Here is a 25,725-nt window from a genome sequence, read left to right as displayed (position 1 = left end):
CGAAGATCCAAACAGGGTATCCAAGATATAAATACGAATAAAAATTAAAACAATGAAAATATCCTCGTATTAGCTTATGAATATGAAATTCAAGTTTATTTATCCGATAAAATTCACAGGTATTACACAGTCCGCTAAAACTGGACAGGGAGAGACAGAGAGGATGCCCTCTCTGTCTCGGTCTTGTTTGTCGAGACAAGACAGAGAGAGATAGAGAGGACACCTCCTCATTGTCTCAGCTCTGTCCATCGAGATGAGACAGAGAGAGATGCACTCTCTGAATTGATTTTGTTCGTCATGGTAGAACAAGAGAGGAAAGGAGAGACCTTTCTCTCTATCTCAGTTTTTTTGCAACAAGACGAGATAGGGAATGTCAACTCTTATTCTGGTGTGAATCACTTTAGATCCAGGTCTGAAATGAACAACCAAAGAGAGGTTCAATGCAGACAGTGTAATTTGGGCCCTATGAATCCAAACTCAAACCAAACACGGTTCAGTGGGTTTAAAGAAACCAGAAGGCTTAGTATAGGGATCGGCTAGAACTGAGTTGAGTCAAAAGACCAAAATACCCTGGACCATGCCCCAAACCTCAATCAGTTAAACGAGCATAACTTTGCACTCCAAACACGAATTCGAGCAAGGTTTCGCTCGATGAAAACATAACACTTGTTGGTTCTGTATCTACAACCAACCCAGAGAGTCAAGAAAGAGAAATCTAACCAACACTTATGGGGGTAATTTAGTAATTTTATATTTAAAGTTGAATTAACTCAAAAGATATGGTTTGAAAATGGGGAAGATAACTTCGTTGCACCGTGCAAGGATGGGGAAGATAACGAGAGAGAATAGAGGAGAAGGAGTATAACGAGAGAGAGAGAGATGGAGTTTTAAAGAGGAGCATGAGAGAGGGAGGATGTGCGAAACGTGGAGAACGTGGGGAAGGAAGAAACGGAAGGGAGATGGAGATCGTGGGAGAGGTGGGTCGGTTACCCGCTCTTCCACCTCCAGTTGCGTGAATCCGATATTCACGCAGACCCGTTTTTTTCCCCATTTTTTCATCTTTTAAGAGTAAACTCTTTTTAGGATTTACATTTTTTTGTCTAGACCACTCCCACATGTGGCCCGCGACCCATATACGTAACTTAAGTTGTCTTGGTCCAAGGGTCCGAATCTCTTTAATTTGGACCTTGACCCTCTGAGTATCGATGCGATATGGATCCACTCGAAGCTCTGAAACATTATATAACATGAAATTTTTTTATTTTTATTTGGGCCTTCTTGCTTCCAACGTACAATCTCCATTGAAATTTTGAAATACCAGATATCCGAGATCCAATTGAAGTAATGTGGATCCAAACATTCAATGTTATGTTTTCAATAAAATTTTCTCATAAAAATCCAATTTACTCTTTGTGAATCCATATATATATTGAAGTTCTAAAGTCCAATATCTAAATAAGGTAATTTGGTTCCAGACTTTTTGGGCATAAGCCTTTAAGATCCAAATAATGTTATGGACTTAATATAATATTTTTTCCTTTTAAGATCTGATCAAAAGTTTAAGCATCCACATAATATGTTTTGGATCCAATATCAAATTTGACCATGATAATGAGGATCCAATAAAAGAGATCTGATCCATGTGATCGAAATCTATTATTAGATATTCATCAGGATCCATTATCGAAGATTCGAACAGTATAATCGGGATCCAACATCGAAGATCCAAATAGGGTGTCCAAGATCTAAATAAGAATAAAAATTAAAACAATGAAAATATCCTTGTATTAGCTTATGAATATGAAATTCAAGTTTATTTATCCGATAAAATTCACACGTATTACACAGTCCGCTGAGACTGGACTCGGAGAGACAGAGAGGATGCCCTCTCTGTCTTGGTCCAGCCACTAAGACAGGACAAAGACAAAGAGAGGGGATATCTCAATATTGATCTTGTCCACCGAGACAGGACAGGGAGAGACATAGAGGATGCCCTCTTTGTCTCGGTCTTGTTTGTCGAGACATGACAAAGAGAGATAGAGAGGATGTATCCTCTTTGTCTCAGCTCTGTCCATTGAGATGAGACAGAGAGAGATGCACTCTCTGTCTCGATTTTGTTCGTCATGGTAGAACAAGAGAGGGAAAGAGAGACCTTTCTCTTTGTCTCAGTTTTTGTGCAACAAGACGAGATAGGGAGTGTCAACTCTTATTCTGGTGTGAATCACTTTAGATCCAGGTTCGAAATGAACAACCAAAGAGAGGTTCAATGCAGACAGTGTAATTTGGGCCCTATGAATCCAAACTCAGACCAAACACGGTTTAGTGGGTTTAAGAAAACCAGAAGGCTTAGTATAGGGATCGGCTAGAACCGAGTTGAGTGAAAAGACCAAAATACTCTGGAGCATGCCCCAAACCTCAATCAGTTAAGCGGGCATAACTTTGCACTCCAAACTCGAAGTCGAGCAAGGTTTGGCTCGATGAAAACATAACACTTGTTGGTTGTGTATCCACAACCAACCCAGAGAGTCAAGAAAGAGAAATCTAACCAACCCTTATGGGGTAATTTAGTAATTTTATATTTAAAGTTGAATTAACTCAATAGATCTAGTTTGAAAATGTGGAAGATAACTTCGCTGCACCATGCAAAGATGGGGAAGATAACGAGAGAGAATAGAGGAGAAGGAGCATAACGAGAGAGAGAGAGAGAGAGAGAGAGAGAGAGAGAGAGAGAGAGAGAGAGAGAGAGAGAGAGAGAGAGAGAGATGAGGTTTTAAAGAGGAGCATGAGAGAGGGAGGATGTGGGAAACGTAGAGATCGTTGGGAAGGACGAAACAGAAGGGAGATGGAGATTGTGGGAAAGGTGGGTCGGTTACCCCCTCTTCCACCTCGAGCTGCGTGAATACGATATTCACACAGCCCCATTTTTTTCATCTTTAAGAGTAAACTCTTTTTAGGATTTACATTTTTTTTTCTATACCACTCCCACACGTTGCCTGCGACCCATATACGATAACTTACGCTGTTTGGGTCCATGGGTCTGAATCTCTTTAATTTGGACCTTGAATCCCTGAGTGTTGGTGCGATATGGATCCACTCAATGCTCTCAATCATGATATAATATGAAATTTTTTTATCTTTATTTGGGCCTTCTTGCTTCCAACGTACAATCTCTAGTGAAATTTTGAAATACCTGATATCCAAGATCCAATTGAAGTAATGTGGATCCAAACATTCATTGTTATGTTTTCAATAAAATTTTCTCATAAAAATCCTATTTACTCTTTGCGAATCCATATATATATATATATATTGAAGTTCTAATGTCCAATATCCAAATAAGGTAATTTGGTTTCAGACTTTTCGGGCATAAGCCTTTAAGATCCAAATAATGTTATGGACTTAATATAATGTTTTTTCCTTTTAAGATCTGGTCAAAAGTTTAAGGATCCACATAATACATTTTGGATCCAATATCAAATTTGACCATGATAATGAGGATCCAATACCAGAGATTCGATCCATTTGACCGAAATCTATTATTAGATATTTATCAGGATCCATTATCGAAGATTCGAACAGTATAATCGGGATCCAACATCGAAGATCCAAACAAGGTGTCCAAGATCTAAATAAGAATAAAAATTAAAACAATGAAAATATCCTCGTATTAGCTTATGAATATGAAATTCAAGTTTATTTATCCGATAAAATTCACAGGTATTACACTGTCCGCTGAGACTGGACTAGGAAGAGAGACAGAGAGGATGCTCTCTCTGTCTTGGTCCTGGCCACTAAGACATGATAGAGACAAAGAGAGGGGCTTTCTCCATCTTGATCTTGTCCACCGAGACAGGACAGGGAGAGACAGAGAGTCAGTCTTGTTTGTCGAGACATGACAGAGAGAGATAGAGAGGATGCCTCCTTTTTGTCTTAGCTCTGTCCATCGAGATGAGACAGAGAGATGCACTCTTTGTCTCGATTTTGTTCGTCATGGTAGAACATGAGAGGGAAAGAGAGACCTTTCTCTCTGTCTCAGTTTTTGTGCAACAAGACAAGATAGGGAGTGTCAACTCTTATTCTGGTGTGAATCACTTTAGATCCAAGTCCGAAATGAACAACCGAAGAGAGGTTCAATGCAGACAGTGTAATTTGGGCCCTATGAATCCAAACTCAGAGCAGACACGATTTAGTGGGTTTAAGGAAACCAGAGGGCTTAGTATAGTGATCGGCTAGAACCGAGTTGAGTGAAAAGATCAAAATACCCTGGAGCATGCCCCAAACCTCAATCAATTAAATGAGCATAACTTTGCACTCCAAACTCGAATTCGAGCAAGGTTTGGCTCGATGAAAACATAACAAAGAAAGCAACTAGTTGGTTCTGTATCCACAACCAACCCAGAGAGTCAAGAAAGAGAAATCTAACCAACCCTTATGGGGGTAATTTAGTAATTTTATATTTAAAGTTAAATTAACTCAATAGATCTGGTTTGAATTACAGATCCAAGTGACCTTACAAGAGATTAGATTGCCAAGATAATGTGTTCTCTACTATCAGGTAAGAGATATTATAAGTAACCTTAGTTTTGAATAAATCATGTTACGTTGCTCGTTAACTTTGTGTTAGCATGTTTAAAAATGTATCTCTTAAGTTTGAACATGATATGCGTAGTATGATTATGCATGAGTTAATTACAATGAGATGCATGTATGCATATGCCGGTTTTAATATGTTATGCATGCTAGAAAGAAAGATTATCTTTTAACAACATATCTATGTTATACTTTTTGAATAACATGCATTGTGATGATAATTGTAATTAGCCTTGAGTCTCTTGAGTTCAATCATGTATTTTAAATTTAACTTGAGGTTAATATACTTAACTCCTTAAATCTCAAGAGTGACAACTTATAGAAAAGGATATCTTGTTCGCGGCTAAAGTACAACTATCATGGAGAGTGGGACGCCAATGTTTTAACAATGTAGAGACACTACCTTGTTACATGCTTAGTATGATATAAAGTGTGAAACTTAAAGAAGATTCTGAGATTGAGAATGATGAACCTTGTTAAGAAATTTGTGTTTATTAAAACAAAAAATTTGTCATTTTTTACTATGTGAACTCTGTATGTTTTTCCTCTGAGAAGTAATACCAACCAAACCTTAACTTTAGAGGTCATGAATCAGGATGTTACATTAGGCCAATGAACTTGGTGTCCAAGACGGTTTTTCTCTTATTATCTAAACAAGAAAAAAAGAAAAGAAAAATGCGCAGCTATATACCAAACCAAAGCCCACAAAACAGACTCAGATTTCACATGAACACTGCCTGAAAGCTTTCTGCCAAACCCAGTCAACAGCATTGTGAGCACTACACGATCCATTTATGAGCTCATCATGACCAACCCAGTCAACAACACCATGAGCGTGATTGCATCGATTTATGCTCAAGTACATTCTACACTAGTGAGCATCATCAAGAAGGATTAAGGATGAAGATCAGTAATTTTTTCATGGAGGTCCGGAACTTTGAGCATCCAGTCACAAACTATGTAACAGATTGAAAAAACAACCCTACATTAAAATCACATAGTTACAAAGGATTCACTCTTAATATACATGATGGACTATCAAGCGTTACATAGTTACATACAGCAGCAAAAAAAGTGAGCATTGCAGGTAATCATACAACAGACGTGTGCTTATCAACACTCGATCTGTTGGGGCCTGCCTACGAGAAGAAACCCCCCATCAGCGTTCTTGCCTGATCAGCACCAACTCTTCATAAAGTTGATTCAGAGAAAAGCCAGAAATGCATCATGTCCAGCTGCAACAAATCATGATAACCTTTGTATAGGAACAATTTCCACATCTTCATTGGAATTCATGCATCATTCTCGGTGATCATCACCAGGATGAGAAACTTTGTGCATCAAGTCTACCAGAAGGGATTGAGCTGCTAAAAAGTTCTCCCTCAAGTTGACATTGTACTCATACAGGCTTTGGAGGTTCCTCTGCATTTCAAACATGTCCAACCCGCTGTGAACAGTAATTTCTGCAACACACAAAAGTATAAGGTATAACTTACTAGAAATCAGGGAGCACGGAGTGTCATTTGCAAATGAGCTTGACAACATCTGCAGCATAAATCAGAGAGATACAAGCTAAATTTTTTTTTTTTTGGAAGGCAAGCTGGGGTTAGGCAGACCCATACCAGATATCTCTTAAGCCCCATGTGGCAGAGGGATTCGAACATGGGCCTTCAGCTTGGCACAGGACCCCTCTTACCACATGGGATACCACCTCGGTGGTTCCAAGCTAAAAGATTTGGTATGAGAAATCAAACTTGTCTTCCACGGAAGAGGATGCCACTGTGTTTCTTCTGCAGAGCCTTCTTCTGCGAGAGCCATAAGGGCACATTTGATGTTGGAGAAGAAGTTCCCCCCTAACCACACAAATTTTTCCCCCAGGTAAGAAACTTACCCTGAGGCCCAGGGCATCAAATACACCCTAAAGGGTTGAGATTATGTTGCATTCACTTTTGAATGCTTGAGGTTGATGAAAATTCAAAGGAAAATTAGGAGGAAAAAGATGTTGGGTTGAAAGAAAGTTAAGAGTGGAAAGTAAGGGATCAAGGGTTTGGGGGTTTGGAGAGAGAGAGAGAGAGAGAGAGAGAGAGAGAGAGAGAGAGAGAGAGAGAGAGGTTGGGTTGGTCTTGGGTTAGTTGGGTGATTGGATTAGGTGGTTTAGGAATGGCTGAGGATCGTTAGACGAGAATCTCAAGTGGTCAGAGGCTAGAGGAAGGAAAACCTTCATTAGAAAGCTCTCAAGGAAGTTCTCTTCATTTCATTAAGCAAAAACAAAAATACAACTTGAAATGAGCTAGATCATTTGGGTTGGGTCTTATATAGACCACAGCCTACCTAATTACCCTTGGTACATTAAGATATTACATTTATGTCACCCAAGTCTCAGCTGAATATAAAAACCCAAAGAAAGTACAAAAATTACAAGAATATCCATGCCGACCCAAGTGGGCACCCCCAGGCTAGCCGACTAGTCAAAAGTGAATGTAACATTCCCACCTTAAAATTTTAACTTGACCTCAAGGCAAGTAGTTGAGAACCTGATGATGTCATCCCCACGCTCTCAAGTGGTTGCATGCCATATTTTGGGTGTCCAAGAGGTATTTGCTTAAGGCGCTTTAAAAGTTGATCTCTTCTAATGAGAGTCGTATTACCCACATTGGTCCTTGCACTTTCACTCAAGTAAGAAGGTATAATGGGTAGTTTCCTCCCATGTAGTACCTCAAATAGTGTCACTTTGATGACATGTAGTTGCTAAAAAATGTTAGCCTATTTCTTTCATTTAAACTCCTTGTTTGTCATGGGTAACTCATTTATTTCATTTAACACTTCCCCTCAAACTTACGGTTGAATAACCGGAAGTTTGTCTAAGAGAAAGTGAAATCTAAAAGCAGCAAGAGATTTAGTAAAAAAGTCCGTCAATTGATATTCTGAAGTAACATATGGAAGATCAATAGTGCCATGTAGGTATTACTCTCGTACATAATGTCAGTCCATCTCAATGTGTTTAGTTCGTTTATGAAAAGTCTGGTTGCTGACAATGTAGATAAAACTTTTGTTGTCACAACACAGTCGTGAAGCTCCTATACTTTAAGCGCCCATGTCAGCCAACAATCTCCTTAGCCAGACCACCTCCATAGTGGTTGTAACCATGACTCGATATTCTGCTTTGGTTGAAGAGAGATAAACTTTTTGCTACTTCTTGCACTTCCATGAAATCAATGAATTACCTAAAAATACATAAAAACCAGTGGTTGAGTGTCAGTTATTTAGATCACCTCCTCAGTTAGCATCAATATAAGCAAGTAAATTTAAGGAGGAAGAAGAAGAAGACAAGCAAAGTTCTCGAAAAATAGAAGTTTTGATATATCTAATAATACGCAAAATTGCTCTCATATGAACAGTGGTGGGAGCATGTTGAAATTGACTCGTTATGTGAACTGCATGTGTAATGTCAGGCCTTGTAATTAAGAGATATGACAGTGCCCCAATAAGTTGTCTGTAAGGTGTTGGGTTTTTGAGTGGTTCTCCATCATCAATCTTATCATCTGAGATACTAGACCTGACAACAATATCTAGAGCAAATTTAGATTGAGTCAACAGATAACCTCTAGAAGAATAAGCAACTTCTATACCACAAAAATATTTTAAAAACTCCAAATCAGTCATTTCAAAATGTATTTTAAGAAGCCTTTTATTGTGTTAAACTTCATGTTTATCACTTCCTGTGATAAGAATATCGTCTACATAGAAAAGAAGAAGAAGAATACCTGCATAAGAAATCTTAACAAACAAAGTTGTGTTAGTCAGATAAAATTGAAATTCAACATCAAGCATAACTTACTAAACCTTTTATATCAAGCCTTTGGTGCTTGTTTAAGACCATACAGGACCTTATCTAAACGAATAGTTTTTTCTTTAGAAATAATTAGACCAGGCGGTGTTTCCATATACACTTCTTCAACCAAGTTTTCATTACGAAATGTATTATTAACATCCATTTGATATATAGGCAATTTATTCACAGAGGCAAGAGCTACTAAGGTTCTAACAGTGGTCATTCTGGCAACTAGTGCAAAGGTTTCTTCGTAATCTATTTTATATTCTTGAGAGTATCTCTTAGCAACTAATCTAGCTTTGTACCTTTTTAGAGTTTCAGCACTCTTGGTTTTAATCTTATATACCCATCGACACCCTATAGGTTTCTTTTCTAGGGGAATACCTTGGACAGTCAAAGTATTTTTTTTTCTAAGGCGTCTAATTCTACACTATGGGGCAATTTGCTTCAGCATAATTGGAGGGTTCTATATAGAAATCTATCAACATAATGTAGGCTTAATACTTAGGTTAAAAAGACTTATTAGACACAAAATTTTCAGGGGTTTTTGATACTCTAGACGATCTTCTAGTTTGTGTTTCTACATATTTTTCATCATTGGTATATTTTTCAAGAGCACATGGATGTTCAGAATGACTACGCTGGAAATATGGGATACAACCTTGATCATTATGAGATGGTTCTTTACTCATATTATGAGGTTCTTCGTCACTAGCCTCCTGATCTACATCAATATCACAATCATCAATCTTAGGAATGAGATCCAACAAAAAAAATACTCAGTTATTTCCTTAGTTTTCTCAATTTCAAAGAAACTTTCTTTTTCTAAGACACATTTCTTGAAACATATATCCTGTTATTTTTAACATCAAAACATATTATTTGCATGCCCTAAAAAGAGACAAGGAATAGCACGGGGAGAGAGCTTGTCATTTTTATCAGTAAAAACAAAACATTTACACCCAAAGACTCGATATATAGTAATCTGAGACTTGTTTGAAAAGTTTTTCAATAGGAGATACATTTTTCAAAAAAAATGATGGTATTCAGTTAATGTAGCTTCAACCCAAAATTCTTTGGGTATTTGGTTTGTAATAAGCACAGTTCTTGTTGTTTCTATAATATTCTTATGCTTTCTTTCAGCCAAGCCATTTTGTTGAGGGGTGTAAGGACAAGATTTTTTATGTGTGATACCATTTAAATTTAGGTAGTCTTTAAATTCTTTTGATAAAAACTCTTTTCATGAATCAATGCGAAAGATAAAAATATCATTCTTGAATTGATTTTTGAACAAATTGTAAAATATTTGAAAATGTAAGAAAACTTCATATTTGTATTTAAGGAAATAAATCCAAGTGTCTCGTGAAATCATCCACAAAAATTATATAATACACAAAAAGCACCCTTATATGTAACAAGTGTTGGACCCCAAACATTCGAATGTATTAACTCAAGTGGTCGAGAAGAAACATGTTCTTTCTTGAAATGGTAATCTCTTCATTTTGCCAAGAATACAATTTTCACATGTAAAATTTTCAGAAATACAAAAATTTTCCAATTTTGAAAAAAATTAAATCTTGGATATACTAGGGTGGTCAAGCCTCTTATGCCACAAATCTAAATCTAATTTCTTAACATTGCAACATAATGAATTCTTGGGTATTTCCAAAAAATTTATGTAGTACAAGCCTCCTTCTCTATGAGCTTCCCTAATCAGCTTCTCTAACTGGCGATCCTGCACTCAAAAACTATGAGAGAAGGAAACATTATAAAAGATTTAAATTTAATTTAGGAATATATCTAATTTTTTTAATAGATTTTTTTTTAGTTTTGAGAAATGTTTTCAAAATTTACTATTTTTTTTAATCTCAAGAGATGTTTCATCAACAATAAATGCATTTGATCTACTTGAGTTATGACATTCGGATAACATATCACCCTTTGATGTTATATGAAAAGAGGCACCAAAACCAATAAGCCAAAGAGATTTACTGGGATCGGAGAAGCTGTAGGAAGAAACTGCGGCTCCAGTTGATGAGAATGCTCTTTTGAGAAGAGGTTGAAGAGCTTCCACTAATTGTGTCAAAGAAATTAATGAATCTTATGAGATTTTTGTATCACTTGACTCTTGTGGAGGTCCAACAGAGGCAACCTTCTTCTCATAATGTTTATTCAATTTAAGACAATATGTTTTCACATGTCCCACTTCATGATAATAGTAGCAAATAACTTTTTTTCTTTCATACTCATTGTCTTGCTTTCTATAATGTTCATCATTTGGCCTCCCATTCTGTGGTGGCTTATAAGTACGAACAAAAATTTTCGGTCTAGATACGGCTAGAACCGAGTCATCATCACTCTCAGAGATACACTTTTTTAAGCCTATTCTCTTCCATACTCAATTCTTCTATGGTGTCTTCTATTGAGATAAATTTTCCTCGATGAAAAAAAAGCAAAATTAGTGAATTCAAAATCCAATCTTAAACCATTGATACATTGGTAAAAAAGCTTCGCGTTTATTTGATTTTGGCAGAGTTCAATATCTTCGAGACAATGCCACTTCAGTTCAAGAAGAGCCAACTCTTCTCATAATTCGAACAATCCATTATAGTATTATCTAATACTCTTGTCTCCTTGAGTCATATTTTGTATCTTGTCTTGCAAGTTGCAGACATATGCAATATCTTTAAGATAATACATTCTCTTAAGCTAATCCCATGCATTGCTTGCTTGTTCGAATTTAGCAAGACTAGAACACTTTTTAATGTCTATACTATAATTAGCCAAGACATAATCTTGGCATGCTCCATTTTCCATTACTTTCACTTCTTCTCATAGGTTTTTTCGCCCTCCGTAAGAGGTACCACTTTCCCTCCATTTATTTTGGTGAGGATTAGCTTGGGTTCTGAATCAGTCTCATTTACTAGTCCCCACAATCCTTTTCCCCATACAAGGTGTAAAACCCACGTAAAAAAAAAAATATCGACCCGAGCCGGGTCGGGTCAGGACCCGACCCGGGCCTGTTATCGGCAGGGTTTTAAAACCCGACACAAAGGGAGGATTTGTTTAAAAACAAATCCTCTCCCCTGTGCGCCGCACCTCACCCGTGCCACTCCACCCTTCGGCAGAATAAGGAAACCCCTTGAGGGTTTCCTCGTTTATTGCCCCTCCCCGAACTCTTTAAGAGCGTTGCGGGAAGGGAGGATCGATACACCCCCTCCCCCTCCTCGTTCCCTACGGGCGACAGCCTCGCCGGCAGCCCCGACCGACACCTCCCCTCGCTCCTTCTCTCGTCTGCCTGCCGACGCCTCCTCCTGCTGGTCCGATCGCCGCCGCCGCTGCAACCACTGCCGGTGACCTCGAAAGGTATGCCCTTTCCCCCCCTCGTTCGCCATTGTTCTGTTGGCAGGGGCCGGGGCCCCTGCCAATCATCGGTGGTCAGGCAGGGGCCGAGGCCCCTGCCGTTGGTTGTTTTTGTCAGGCAAGGGTCGAGGCCCTTGCCATTGGGTGTTTGTCAGGCAGGGCCCAAGGCCCTTGCCATTCATTGCTTTCGTCAGACAGGGGCCGAGGCCCCTGCCGTTTGTTGTTTTGGCAGGCAGGGGTCGCGGCCCCTGCCATTCGCTACTCTGTCTCCTTTGGGGTCTTTCGCCATAGGGTAGCACCCTCCTGCCTCAGATCACATTCTTCCTGCAGGGGGCGAAGTCCCTGAAAGAATGAAACCCTAATCTACGATGAGAGAAGAGAAGAGAGGGAGAGAGAAATTTCCAGCTGAAAGGAGGGTTCAGTCCATCGTGACTGCCCTCTCATTCTATTTAACATAAAGTGTAAACATTAGGGTACGAAAATACCCTTTTACAAAATAATAATTTACAATACATGAACTGGATCTGGACCTGATCCATTATACAAATGGATCGGGTCAGACATACAATGAAGATAATAATGTCTTCTTTTCAGCCTCCCTCAAGTTGTGCATGGTGTTGGACCATGAACAACTTGTTCTTCAAAAACCAAAATCTATCCTTTGTTAACCCTTTAGTGAGGATATCAGCAACTTGTTCTTTTGTTGACACATACATGGGCTCAATCTCTTTGTCTTCAACCTTTTTCCTGATAAAATGTTGATCTATTTCAATGTGCTTTGCTCGACTATGGTGAATGGGATTGAATGACATGTTGATGGCACTTTGATTGTCACACAGCAATAGTGATCGAATAATCAGCTCTCCCATTTCAGTCAGAAGATGTCTTATCCATGTACCCTCGGCCGTGGCAGTGGCCATTGATCTGTATTCGGCCTCAGTGCTCGATCTAGCAACCGCCTTTTGTTTTCTACTGCTCTAGGATACCAAGTTTGGCCCAATGAAGCTGCAATAACCAGATACTGATCGTCGTTCGTCTGGATCCCCCGCCCAATCAGCATCAGCATAAGTAATAATCTCATGGCCCCCACCTGGATCTAATTCTTCCTTGCCTTTGTATACCAGCCCATCACCCACTGTACCCTTTAGGTAGCGAAGTATACGTTTGACTGCCTCCATATGTGACACACGAGGTTCATGCATAAACTGGGATACCTGATTAACTTAATATACTATGTCGGGTCTAGTAAAAGTCTGGTATTGCAACATGCCAACTAAACTGCGATACTTAGTGGGATCTCCATATATATCCCCTTCTTGTGAACTCAATTTCTGATGAATGACACTTGGAGTTGTTAATGGCTTACAATCTGTCATGCCTGCTCTGCCGAGAATGTCCAGCGTATATTTGTGTTGAGTAAGGGTAAGTGTATCATTCTTGTTATCAACTTCTACCCCAAGAAAATATCGCAGCTCTCCCAAATCTTTCATCTTAAATCTCTGATTTAATAACTTCTTCACCTGCTCAATGTGGCTTTTACAATTCCCTGTGATGATGATATCATCAACATATATCAACAGAAGGGTAGTAACTCCTTGTTCATTGTGAATGAATAATGAGTGATCCAGAAGAGACCTAGAAAAACCATGCCGTTGTATTTCTAGAGAAAAACTGTCGAACCAGGAACGAGAAGCTTGTTTCAAACCATAGAGTGCTCTCTTTAATTTGCATACATATTTTTTGGCGTCTCGTTCTGCATATCCAGTGGGTTGTTCCATGTAGACCTCTTCTTTTAAATCCCCGTGCAGAAAAGCATTTTTCACATCCAGCTGGCTCAATGTCCATCCATGTTTAATGGCTAAACTCAACACAATACGAATAGTCCCCATCTTGACAACAGGACTAAAAGTTTCATCAAAGTCTTGGCCTTCCTCTTGTGTGAATCCCTTGGCTACCAGTCGAGCCTTGTACCTTTCGATGCTCCCATCTGGTTTATATTTTATCTTGTACACCCATTTTGACCCAACGACATTTCTGTTCAGTGGTCTAGGCACAATCTCCCATGTGCCACATTCATGTAAGGCCTACATTTCTTCATTCATTGCTTCTACCCATCTTCTAGAGCTCGCAGCTTGATAGAACATAAGAGGCTCATCCACTTTACTTATGGATGTCAAGAATAACTGAAAATCCATTGAAAAATTTTTATAACTTACCCACCTGTCAAGTGGATGTCGAATCCGTGAAGATCTTCTGATATCCATTTGCTGCGAAACGGATGATCCAGATGGATCCGTGTTCGAACAAGAAGTGAATGAGGGCTCTTTCTCTCGCCGAGTGTACACAATTCCCTTATACCTTGTTGGCTCCAAGTCATATGTGACAGTTTCCTCCGTTTGAGTCTCATTGGCTGAATCCTCATGTGGCTCATTCTGACTGCAATTTTCTGGACATTCTACTCTACCATTGGAGAAGAGTTCTGAATTTAACCATGGGTAGTATACCTCAATGCTGGAGCTTGAGTTATCAGTATCCACCATAGTTGAATTATTATCCTGATCAGCAAAGTTCATTTCATCGAAAATAACATTCCTTGATATTTTGACACGCTTACTCAGGGGATCATAACACCTGTACCCTTTGTAATCTTCGGCATATCCTATAAACCTGCATTTCAAAGCTTTATCTTGGAACTTGTGCCTGAGTGAGCTATCAATGTGCACATAACAAACAGACCCAAACACACGTAATTCATGATAATCAGGTTGTATGCCAAAAAGAGAGAAGTATGGTGACTTATTTTCTAAGATATTCATGGGCAAGTGATTTATCACATGAACTGTGGAGTGGAAGGCCTCCGTCCATAATGATGTAGGGAGATTGCTCCCGTGCATCATGCTCATTGCAGTCTCAACAATATGTCGATGCTTCCTCTCAGCAATCCCATTTTGTTGAGGTGTATGAGGGCAAGACACTCTTCTCTTTATCCCATTATGTTGAAGAAAATTAACAAAGTCACTCGAGGAGAATTCACCTCCTCCATCACACTGGAAATTAAGAATGTTGGTAGAGAAATGATTTTGAACGAAAGAGTGGAATTTCTGGAACAATCCAAAAACTTCTGATTTGTGCTTCATAAAGAATATCCAAGTATAACGTGAATAACTATCAACGAAAATAAGATAGTATTTACTGCCAGAAAAAGAAGTAATTGGAGCAGGACCCCAGACATCTGAACAAATGACCTCAAATGGCCTTGAAGCTCTTTTATTAATGGAAGCAAAAGGTAAGACATGACTCTTACATAGATGACAACTAGAACATTTTGTATCAACGACTTCTGAACTCAGACTGGACTTAGGAATAAGATTATTCATGACAAGTTTTTCAATAAAATGGCGACCACAATGGCCAAGACGACTATGCCAAAGTCTTGGCTTATTACTTTCAGAAACATTAAATAAAAAATCAGAATCAAAGACTTGGTGAGGCTTCAAGGATGAATAGTTGGAATGAATGAAGGAAGGATCTTCTTGGAAGATGTACATGTTGCCCCATCGTTTTCCTTCAGCGAATGTCCTCCTCGTGCGAAGATCCTTGACATAAACAGAAAAGGGAGTAAATTCAACTGAAGCATTTGCATCATCAACAAGCTTTAAGACAGAAACAATGTTCTTTTGAATATTAGGAGCATGGATGACACTTGGAAGTTTAAGAGAGGACTTTGACATGTGTATAATGGCATTTCCAGTATGTGAGATGGCATGATGTGATCCATCTCCTGTGACAATGCTATTCTTTCCAACATAAGGTGTAAGAGTCAAGAGTTTACCTACATCACCTGTAACATGAGTAGCTGCTCCAGAGTCGACATACCAAGTTCCTTTGTCATTTTGTTTCATATTCAATCCTGCCAAGGCTGCCAACAACAACTCTTTTACTTCTCCATCCTTTCTAGCCTCTGCTTGTGGAGCTTTCCCTTTGTTTTGAGGATTAAACCAACAGTTCGCTTTAATGTGCCCTTTCTTGTTGCATAGGAAACAGGTGGGAATGGGTCTTTGTCCCTGAACATTGGGTGTTGGAAGTATGCCACGACCTCCATAGTTATTTCTCCCTTGTCCTCCTTTTCCTCGAAAAGAACTTCCTCTACCTTGACCATAACTCATTCCCATAGCCAGCACATCTTGTGTTCCGGAATTCCCATGAAAAGCTTCAGAGGAACCTTTCAGATTCATCTCATATTGCAACAGTTTTGCACGAAGATCTTCAAACTTTGGAAGTTCTGGTAAACATAATAAGGTTGTCGTCATAACATGATAATCTGGCCCCAATCCACTCAAGGTTTGTTGTACTTTATCTTTTTCACTGACGAGACATCCAACAACCGCCAACTGATCTGTGATGCCTTTCATTTTATTCAGGTATTCCATAATAGACATGGAATCTTTCTTCAGCATTTGAAATTCTCGCTTAAGAAACATAATTCTTGCCTCAGAAATTTGTGAATATGTTTGAACTAACATATCCCACAGTTCCTTTGCCGAACAATCATCAGGAAGAGCAATAAGGACCTCCTGTGAAAGAGTTGAAGTGATATATGCCACTAGCGATTGATCTCTCTTCATCCAAGCAACATATTCTGGATTCTTGTGAAAAACAACAGATTGTTCGCCTTTATCATCCACATTTTCTTGCGAAAGAAATTCTGGAGGCGGTGGGACCGATCCATCCAGATGACCAGAAAGGTCCTGACTTTTTATAAACGGAATAATCTGTCTTTTCCAGGTCAAGAAATTACAGTTATTCAATTTTTCAGAGACTAGTTGACCAAGAAAACTTGAGGACAGGCATGATTGCCTGTGAGTAAATTCCATTTGATGAATATGCTTGAACTGACACTTAGGTATGAAGAACAAAGAACTCGGCTAACAGAAAAAGACAGATAAGATATGACAGATGGCTAACAATGATTAGCAGTGATTAGCAGGAAAAACAACAAAAAGGAAAAGGAAATCACAGATCAAGAGATTAACAATGATTGGCAGGGATTAAACCACAGATCAAGAGATTAAATGTAGGAAAAACAGCAGGAAAACAGCAGGGATTAAACCTGATGAACCTGATTTCACAAAGAAGCAATCACGACTGAAAAGAAAACACAGATTGATGCTGTAACACACGGCTGAAAGAAATCACAGATTTTCTTCACAAAGATTTTCTTCACACAGATTCACGCTAGGTATTTGAGGGCCACAATACCACACAGATTCACAGAGATTTACCACACAGATTCAAATCACGGCACACAGATTCACGCTGGGATTCACGGCTGATAAGTTCACTCTGCTGACGCTGGTGGATTCACGCTGGGATTTGCTCACGCAGACTCAGGCTGGGTTTTCTTCACGCAGACGCAGATTCACGCAGATGGGCTTTCTTCACGCAGGCTGGGCTTTCTTTCTTCACGCAGGCTGAAATCACGCTGATTCACGACCAGACATTCTTCACTAGGTATTTACGCTGGGTATTCACACCCAGATTCACGCAGATAGCTGATGCAGATCCACGTTGATGCAGATCCACGCTGATGCACACGCTGTGCTTTCTTCACGCAGATTCACGCAGATCCACGCCTTGCTTTCTTCACGCAGATTCACGCAGATCCACGCCCTGCTCTGATACCATGAAAGAATGAAACCCTAATCTACGATGAGAGAAGAGAAGAGAGGGAGAGAGAAATTTCCAGCTGAAAGGAGGGTTCAGTCCATCGTGACTGCCCTCTCATTCTATTTAACATAAAGTGTAAACATTAGGGTACGAAAATACCCTTTTACAAAATAATAATTTACAATACATGAACTGGATCTGGACCTGATCCATTATACAAATGGATCGGGTCAGACATACAATGAAGATAATAATGTCTTCTTTTCAGTCCCTGCCTCTGTTTGGGTTTCCACGCCTTTGTGGCAATTCTCCAGCAGAGGGCTTGCCCCAGTTCTGCCTCGACCTTTCCTTTCGACAGGAGAGCATAACTCTTGTCCTGCGATGGCTTGTTCGGCAGGGAGCCCTGTCTCTCTACACCCCTTAGTTGTTCCAGTAGGAGCTGGACGCCTGCCTTGCCCCTCTCGTTTCTTTTATAAAATGCTAACCTTTCTTTTTCACAGCTTGTGCAACACATCACGCTTGCCCCCACATCCTAAGTCGTCGTCACCCACGCTTGGAGACGATCACTACCTTACAACTCCCTAAGGTAGGGTAAAGTCGCACAAAGGGCAATAAATGAACCTATTTAAGTTAAAATAATTAAGATGCCCATGCTAGATATGCTTAGAGTTATATTACTTCTGCATTTCGCATTATCTTGTTTGTATGCTCATGGGTCGAGGTACAATTTCATTCTTCGATCATTATTTTGCATAGTTGCTTATGAGTTTGAGGTGTGGTTTCGTATTTCTTGAAATACATATGCCCTTATTTGCTTGCATCCATTTTTACCTGCACGTTTCCTTTGAGTGAGGTACGACTTTGTGTCTCGTGTATTACTTATGACCTTATGTGTTTGCCTATCTAAGTGGTCAAGGTATGGTTACTTACATAAATGTAGTCTTGTGCCTAACCTGATTTCAGTTGTTTTCAAAACACTAGAAGTTGCGCTTGTGCGCTATAGTTCTTTTAAAGAGGATTTCCTTCTGTAAACCCAGTGCTCTTCAAAATGCACAACTTTTGCAAAGTTAAGTTTTAAGTCCTGTCGGATTGCGAAGTCACATTTGGGTCCTCCCAGGTCCACACACTTTGGAGAAATATTTTATAACCCCGATTCGAGTTGCGACCCAATTCGAATAACCCCGATCAGGGGCATGAGCCTATGAATGAGTGGGGTTCTGTTGAAGGACCCATTCTTCATTTATCAATCTAGTGTCGCATGTCGATACTAAGATAAATTTTGGATGCAAGATTGATAGTGTTGTGCCTTGTGTAAATGACTTAATGTGGCATTGAGACTTTTAAGGATGAATCGTGCCAAATGAGCACTCCTATATTCTTTGGATCGTTATGAAGTTGTGTGTTGTGTGTTCCTTTTGAGAAGCCTACGCACCTCCCTTTTTCAGTGTTGCGTACTTTTAGACATGCACGACATGTTAAGTACTTTGTTGATCGGACGAGAGATCCGAGACGACTTTGTATCATGAAATATGCAAAATATTCTTGAAATGAATTCAAGACTTATCTTGTCAAATTGTGTTGTGTTACTTCTTATGCAGATAATATCTATTGGGGTTTCTTTGGTGAAACCATATCCCTTTTATCGTAGTCGTACTTTTGACAAGTACGTCCGTACTTTTTGACAAGTACGTCTTCTTATGTTGCGATGATTGGATGAGTAGGTTGTGGCAACCTTGATGAGTGCGAATAACAAAATGTTGAGATCACCTAAATAAGTGATGATTTCCGCCTTCACCGGCAAGATACTCGAGTTGGGTCGAAAGACCAGAGTATGTAAAAATGGGTCTTCAGTTAACTACCCCTGATGTACTCATTCGAACCGCTGACTCCTGTCAGGAGAGAGGACGGGAAGGTACAAAAACTTTGATGGACAAGCCATTAATGACAGTTACGAGCAAAAGACTCGGCTTCCCCAGTCATCGGAGTTAGGGGAAATAAACTACCATAATTATCCTAGGTAGTAGCTCTCCATATTCGGAATGCATCCATTGTTTATGCTGCTTTGGGGATTTCTCTCTCGGTCACCGACCGTCCCCTTAGGTGCGGACTCAGTCAGCTATCCGGGTTATCTTAAAATATATAGCATAATAAACCCCCGGATCAGTCTAAGTTGTTTCTAGAGTCGTGCCTTGTGCGTACCCACTTGGCCAGTTAATATCGAAACATAATTTAAATCCAATCACACAAATTGTTGAGTTATGCACGTATGAAAGCTATAGCATGCAACGGGTTTCAATACTTATGGAATTGTGTGCGTAGTTAATGTAGCATCGTATTTTGCTAGTTAAATTGCTTATGCAGTGCTTTGCTTATAATAATTAGCCTGCTTGTGCCAATGAAATGCTTGTAATAGTTTTAGTATTTTGCTCATGATAGTTGTTCTATGAATCTGTTGAAATTAAATTGCTATATAATTGTCTGTCTACTTGACATATTAAATTATTTTGCTTAACTATGTTCTATATCGTCCTGTATGTGCACCTACCAGTTTTTAGTGAAACTGACCCATTTTATGGGCAGGTGATACACTCTGCGATGACACGATGGTGCGATGAGATCAAGATAGAGCTATTTCCCTGACGTTTCGCTCCTGAGGACATGTTGATAAATTTGGTATGAAGTGTATTAAAAAAAAATCTTTTAATTAAACCTTGAGTTACTAAAAACTTTTTTTTTGTTTCAACAAATATAATGAGTTGCAAAATCCCATGAACAAATTCTCAAATTTTGAAACTGCATTTCAAAACCATTTGATTTCAATAGTTGTGCGAGATTCGACAAAGGAAAGTTTACGCTGTAATGCGCTCAAGGTCCATTGACTTGTGGTTTTAAAAATACCATTTTCCGCTGAAGTACTATTTAAACTCTGATAATTATATGATTTCAAAGTTTTCTAAGCTATTCTAAAAGTTACAAGTCCTGGATTTTTGGGGCGTTACACAAGGTGCTTCATAATTGAAGCCCTTCCATAGTTTGAATCATGAAGCTTAATGGGTTTTATGGTGACATTTTCATTGTCATCCATTTTTACAAGGATAAAACAAAATAAAAGAACAAAAAAAGAGGAGAGAAAATAACGAGTAAAGGCGAAAGTCACGAGTACTCTACCACCAAGCAAACGCAACCAATCACGAGCACTTCAAATAGAAATTGCAAGAGAGCTTCAACACTTTCAAATTTAGAGTGGCACGCTTCCTGATGTACCAAAAACAATTTCAGCTTAATCACCAAGCTCTGATACCATGTAAGAAAATGAGTTCCTTAAAAAATATTCACTTAAATCACCAAAAGTGGATACTCAAAAGAGTTCTACCAAAATACCAACAAAAACACAAAAAGAACCACAAATAGGTTCACTCACAAACACCCACTAAAGAGCATAAGAACAAGGAATAAAAAAAATAATATTCTTATCGATAACCCATAGAAGCTTACAAATGAGAGGGCGTTTCACCCCTATTTACACACCACCAAAGGTCTCCCAAAAGAGACATTGGGAGAGAGATCCCAACGGCTCCAATAGAGCCGTTGGGCTCTCTCTCCAATGCCTCTTTTAGCTAAAAAGAAACTAAAAATAAACAAAAATAAAACTAACCTAGTTACACTATTTACTAATTAGATACTAACCTAACATATATATATATATATATATATATATATATATATATTTTTTTTTTTTTAACAATACACCCATCGACAACTTATAGGTTTCTTTCCTGAAGGAATATCTTGAATAGTCCAAGTAGTCTAACTCTACCTTCATAGCTTCTACCCATTCGGAATGTCCTTTAGCTTTAGCATACGTTGAGGGTTCTATGTAGGAATGCATTAAAGCAACGTAGGCTTGGTGCTTAGGTGAAAATGAATCATAACACAAATTTCCCAGGGGGGGTTTGATACTCTAGATGACCTTATGGTTTGTATTTCTATACGGTTTTCATTATCATTATATTTTTTAAGGGCACATGGATGTTTAGAATTGCTACGCCTGGAATATTGGATACAACTTTGCTCTTCTCAAATCTCATAGATGGTTCTTTACTTACTATATCATTTCTAACTTCATAATCGTCATACTTTGGAATTAGATCCAATAAGAAAGAATACTCAGCTATTTCCTTAGACTTTTCAATTTCAAAAAACCTTTCTTTTTCTAAGAAAGATACGTTTCTTGAAACATATAGTTTTTTATTTCTAAAATCAAAGCACTTTTAGCCTTTTTGGTTATTTGCATATCCCAAAAAGACAAATGAAATAGCACGAGGAAAAAATTTATCACTTTTATCAGTTTAAACAAAACATTTACACCCAAAGACTCTTAATCTAGAATAATCATGAATTAGTTTAAATTTTTTTTCAATTGGTGATACATTTTTTAAAGAGGCGGATGACATTCTGTTAATGAGATAAACTGCAGTTAATGTGGCTTCAGCCAAAAAATCTTTAGGTACTTGGTTCGGAACAATAAAAGTTCTTGTGGTTTCCATGATATGCTTATGTTTTCTTTTAGTTAAATCATTTTGTTGTGGAGTGTAAGGACAATTTTTTTTTATGTATGATACCGTTTAAATTTAGGTAATCTTTAAATTCCTTAGATAAAAATTCTCCCCCTGAATCAATGCGAAAGATAGAAATATCATTTTCAAATTTATTTTTGACCAAATTGTGAAATATTTGAAAATATGAAAAAACTTTAGATTTATGTAAACCCATCCTTAGATACAACAGGTGTTGGGCCCCAAACATCTGAATGTATTAATTCAAGTGGTCGTGTAGAGATAAAGGTTCTTTCTTGAAATGACAATCTCTTCATTTTGCCAAGAATACAATCTTCACATGTAAAATTTTAATAATTACAAAAAAATTTCATCTTTGAAAAATACTAAATTTTGGATACATTAAAATGGCCAAGTATTTTATGTCATAAATCCAAATCTAGTTTATGAACATTATAACAAAAGATATTCTTGGGTATTTAAAAAAAAACATGTATAAACCTCCTCTATAGCCTTTCCCAATCAACTTCCCTGACTTGGGATCCTACACTCGACTGTTAAAATATAGTGTATATGATTTTGTATCTAACTGATATATGTATATTTATACAATATACATATATTAGGGGTATTTTGGTCATTTCATGACATACAATAAAATACAGTCCAATAGGGACTGTAGTGTCTTTTTATTTAATTTTATTTTTCTATTTTTAAATGTAAGTCAAACTTGACTGTTGGGAGGCAGTCCAACGACCGTTGGACTCCCTTTCTTGTATGTGAGGTCACTTCATATAAAGTATGCTTTTCTAAGCATATTTGTTGGGAATATAAAGATCATTATTTTTACATTGTGTTCTATTGAAGTTTGTGGTTTAGATCTCTTTTATGAGATTGTAATCGGTCCATTAGAGACCATATTGTATTTGTGCACTTGTGTAGCCCTTTGTTGGCATTGTGATTGTGCACATCTTGTTTCATTTTATGTTATCAAAGCCTTGGGCTCTTGTAGGCCTCCTTTCGGGGAGAGTTTGAGCTATTAGTGGGACAACAGTCTAAAAGAGCTAGAATTCTGAACGGACACACACAGCTAGAATTCTGTACTCACACACACATACACATGCATATAACACAACACACACACACACACACACACACACAAGATCTTTCTGCCATTGGGGGGTTTAAGCTCTTTTGCCTACCTTTGTGACAGCATGTTGCATACTCTTCTTACTTCCTCCCTACTGTTCTACATTAGTCAGATCTGAAAATACCGAAAATAATGATGTCGATATCTGTTGGCTTGACTTTGAATTATTGAATTATTGCAAGTCTTCACAGCTTGACATGTAGACTATGTAGTTATGTACAATTTTTTTGTTGCTTTCTTTCTTTGATTTCCAACTTTTCATGCATGTTTTGCTTTTCCCACATTAGTGCTTCAGCATCATTATTTTGTCCATGTTTTCCTATTTTATTGGTTATTTTTTATGTTTTATTACTTCAGGAATAATTTTTCATTTTACTTTTCATGTCATTTATTCATGGAGTACACATTTATTCAAAATTAAGCATAAGTTTTCAAAATTCCAGAAATTCCAAATATTTTCTATATTAGGCTTAGGTTATCTTCTAAAAACCTTGGCAGTTTGCATATCATCTACAATTTCAAATTTTAATTTGGGCCAACTTAACGCAATTCTAGCTTGGCTTTATAATCATCATCAAGCTTCTCCCATCTAATGTAGCTTTATTGCTGAAATAACATGTCTGGGTTGCAGTTAGACGCTAGGCTGCAGTTGATTGATATGTTTTTGTTACGTGTAATTACTAATGTGGGTTTTTCAATTCTTTTTTTTCTGGAGGGTGGGGGAGGCGGGGCAGGTATGAGCACTGCCCTGATTCCTATTGATGGCCAGAATGCCAGTGAATAGGTGATGATCCAAACAGTACATGTTTTGTGCGCTGGACTGTTGGATCACACCAATCACATAACTTTAGCTGTCTAGAATATATTATTACTTCTCTCTTGAGTCAAAATTCTAATTATGAAATGTGCTTGAACAAAAAGTTTGATGTTGATATTTTCTGTTTGTTTTCAGTTTAACTCACATATTCTAACTATTTTGGCAGCTTGTTTGCCTTGCCACTTTTCGGGTGAAAGAGAATCCGCCTCGATCATCTCATACAAGCTTAACGAAAGCAACTACTTGATGTGGGCTACCACAATGGAAAACCATATCAAGGAGAAAAAGCTATTGGGCTTTGTTAGTGGAACCACTAATGAACCCCAACTAAAGTTAACAAGAAAAAGAGATCAAATCAAAGTCCTCTCTGAAGAAGAAAAGGACAAAGCTTTACAAGTGTATCAAGACAAAATGGAGGATTAGGAGGCTAACAACACTCAAATACTCTTATAGTTCATGAATACCATGGAGTTCAAGATCGCAACCAACATCATCAAGTTCAAAAAAGCATATGATGCATGGATCTTCTTAAAGAGCACATTCATTCAAAAAGATATGGCTATACTATATTATCTCCAAGACAAAGTACGTAATACCAAATAAGGGGATAAGAGTGTAAGAGACTTTTGTAGTCTCTTATCCCCTATTTGAGATGAATTGGCTATGATGGAACCTAAATGGAAAGACTCGGCAATTGAGATGAGAAAATAACAAGTTGAAAGAGAAAACCTTTTCTCTTTCCTATATGATCTTCAACCCGAATTTGAGTAAGTTAGGTTATCTTTGCTTCGTAGGACTTCGGCTCCTTCTATAAGAGAGGCCCTTGCTCAAATTTGTCAAGAAGAAACAAGACTTGGAATGTACAAGTATAATAATGAAGTACTTCTCGTATCAAGACCTAGAAGTTATGTAAAAACTTATAAACCACCTCACTTTGAGAAAAAATTCAATGGAGGACATAATGGGAGAGAATACAAGAAAGGATACCAGGTAAAATTAATTGTCATTATTGTAAAGAACCGATACAAGAAAGGATACCAGGTAAAATTAATTGTCATTATTGTAAAGAACCGAGACACATAAGATTGGATTGCCCCAAACTCAAAAAGGTGACCGCGGTAAGTACAGACCTCAAGAATAAAAAAAGGGGGCAACTTCAATGATTTAACAAATGCCTTCTCAAACTTTGGAAAACAAATCTTCAATTGAAAAACTCTTTAAAATTTCTCCTGATTTGAAAAGATTAAACGTCTTTGGATGTAAATGTTTTTTGCTTATTAAAAAATACAACAAACTCTCTCCTAAAGCTATTAAATGTGTTTTCCTTGGATATGTCAAAAATTAAAAAAGCTATCGATGTTATGATTCTAAAAATGATAAACTTTATGTCTCTAGAAATGTAACTTTTATTAAAAAAAGAAAAAAGATTTGATCTTGAAGAACCTAAGGAAGAATCCGAGTAAGCCTTCTTGTTTGACTTATTGCCTAAGTCCAATATTGAAAATATCGATAATGACGATAGTGATAATGTTGGGTCAAATGATGAATCAAGTGAAGAGAGAGAACCAACTCATAATCTTATACAATACTCTAGACAAGATAATGGAGAACATTCATGTGCTTTTGAGAAGTATAGTCAACCAACAATTATTGAAGAAACTAGTGTTAGAAGTTCTGAACGAAGACATAGACTTCCAAATAGGTTTGTCTCCTACGAATCCTTCTCTCCAAACTATAAGGCATGTCTTCT

General features: G+C 37.9%; 1 protein-coding gene across 6 annotated transcripts in view; it reads right to left on the bottom strand.

The window, feature by feature from the left end:
* The window catches only part of LOC149840701 (uncharacterized), an 88,442-nt gene that overhangs the window by 1,718 nt on the left and 60,999 nt on the right, over nucleotides 1-25,725 (bottom strand). For 3 of the 6 annotated variants that reach the window (XM_090003264.1, XM_090003265.1, XM_090003269.1), the window contains exon 9: nucleotides 5,561-6,053. The exons of 1 other annotated variant lie outside the window; for it this stretch is intronic. In XM_090003264.1, coding sequence (XP_089859390.1) covers nucleotides 5,890-6,053 — 164 coding nt within the window. In that variant the 3' untranslated portion in view covers nucleotides 5,561-5,889. Of the gene's footprint in view, nucleotides 1-5,560; nucleotides 6,054-7,202; nucleotides 7,815-20,603; nucleotides 20,708-25,725 lie in introns of those variants that run through there. 2 more of the 6 variants (XM_090003267.1, XM_090003268.1) reach the window with 2 other exon arrangements.

The sequence above is a fragment of the Nuphar pumila genome, chromosome 4, assembly GCF_984573655.1.
Source record: "Nuphar pumila chromosome 4, dmNupPumi1.hap1.1, whole genome shotgun sequence".
Taxonomy (NCBI): domain Eukaryota; kingdom Viridiplantae; phylum Streptophyta; class Magnoliopsida; order Nymphaeales; family Nymphaeaceae; genus Nuphar; species Nuphar pumila.
This window is presented reverse-complemented; position numbering and strand designations above follow the sequence as displayed.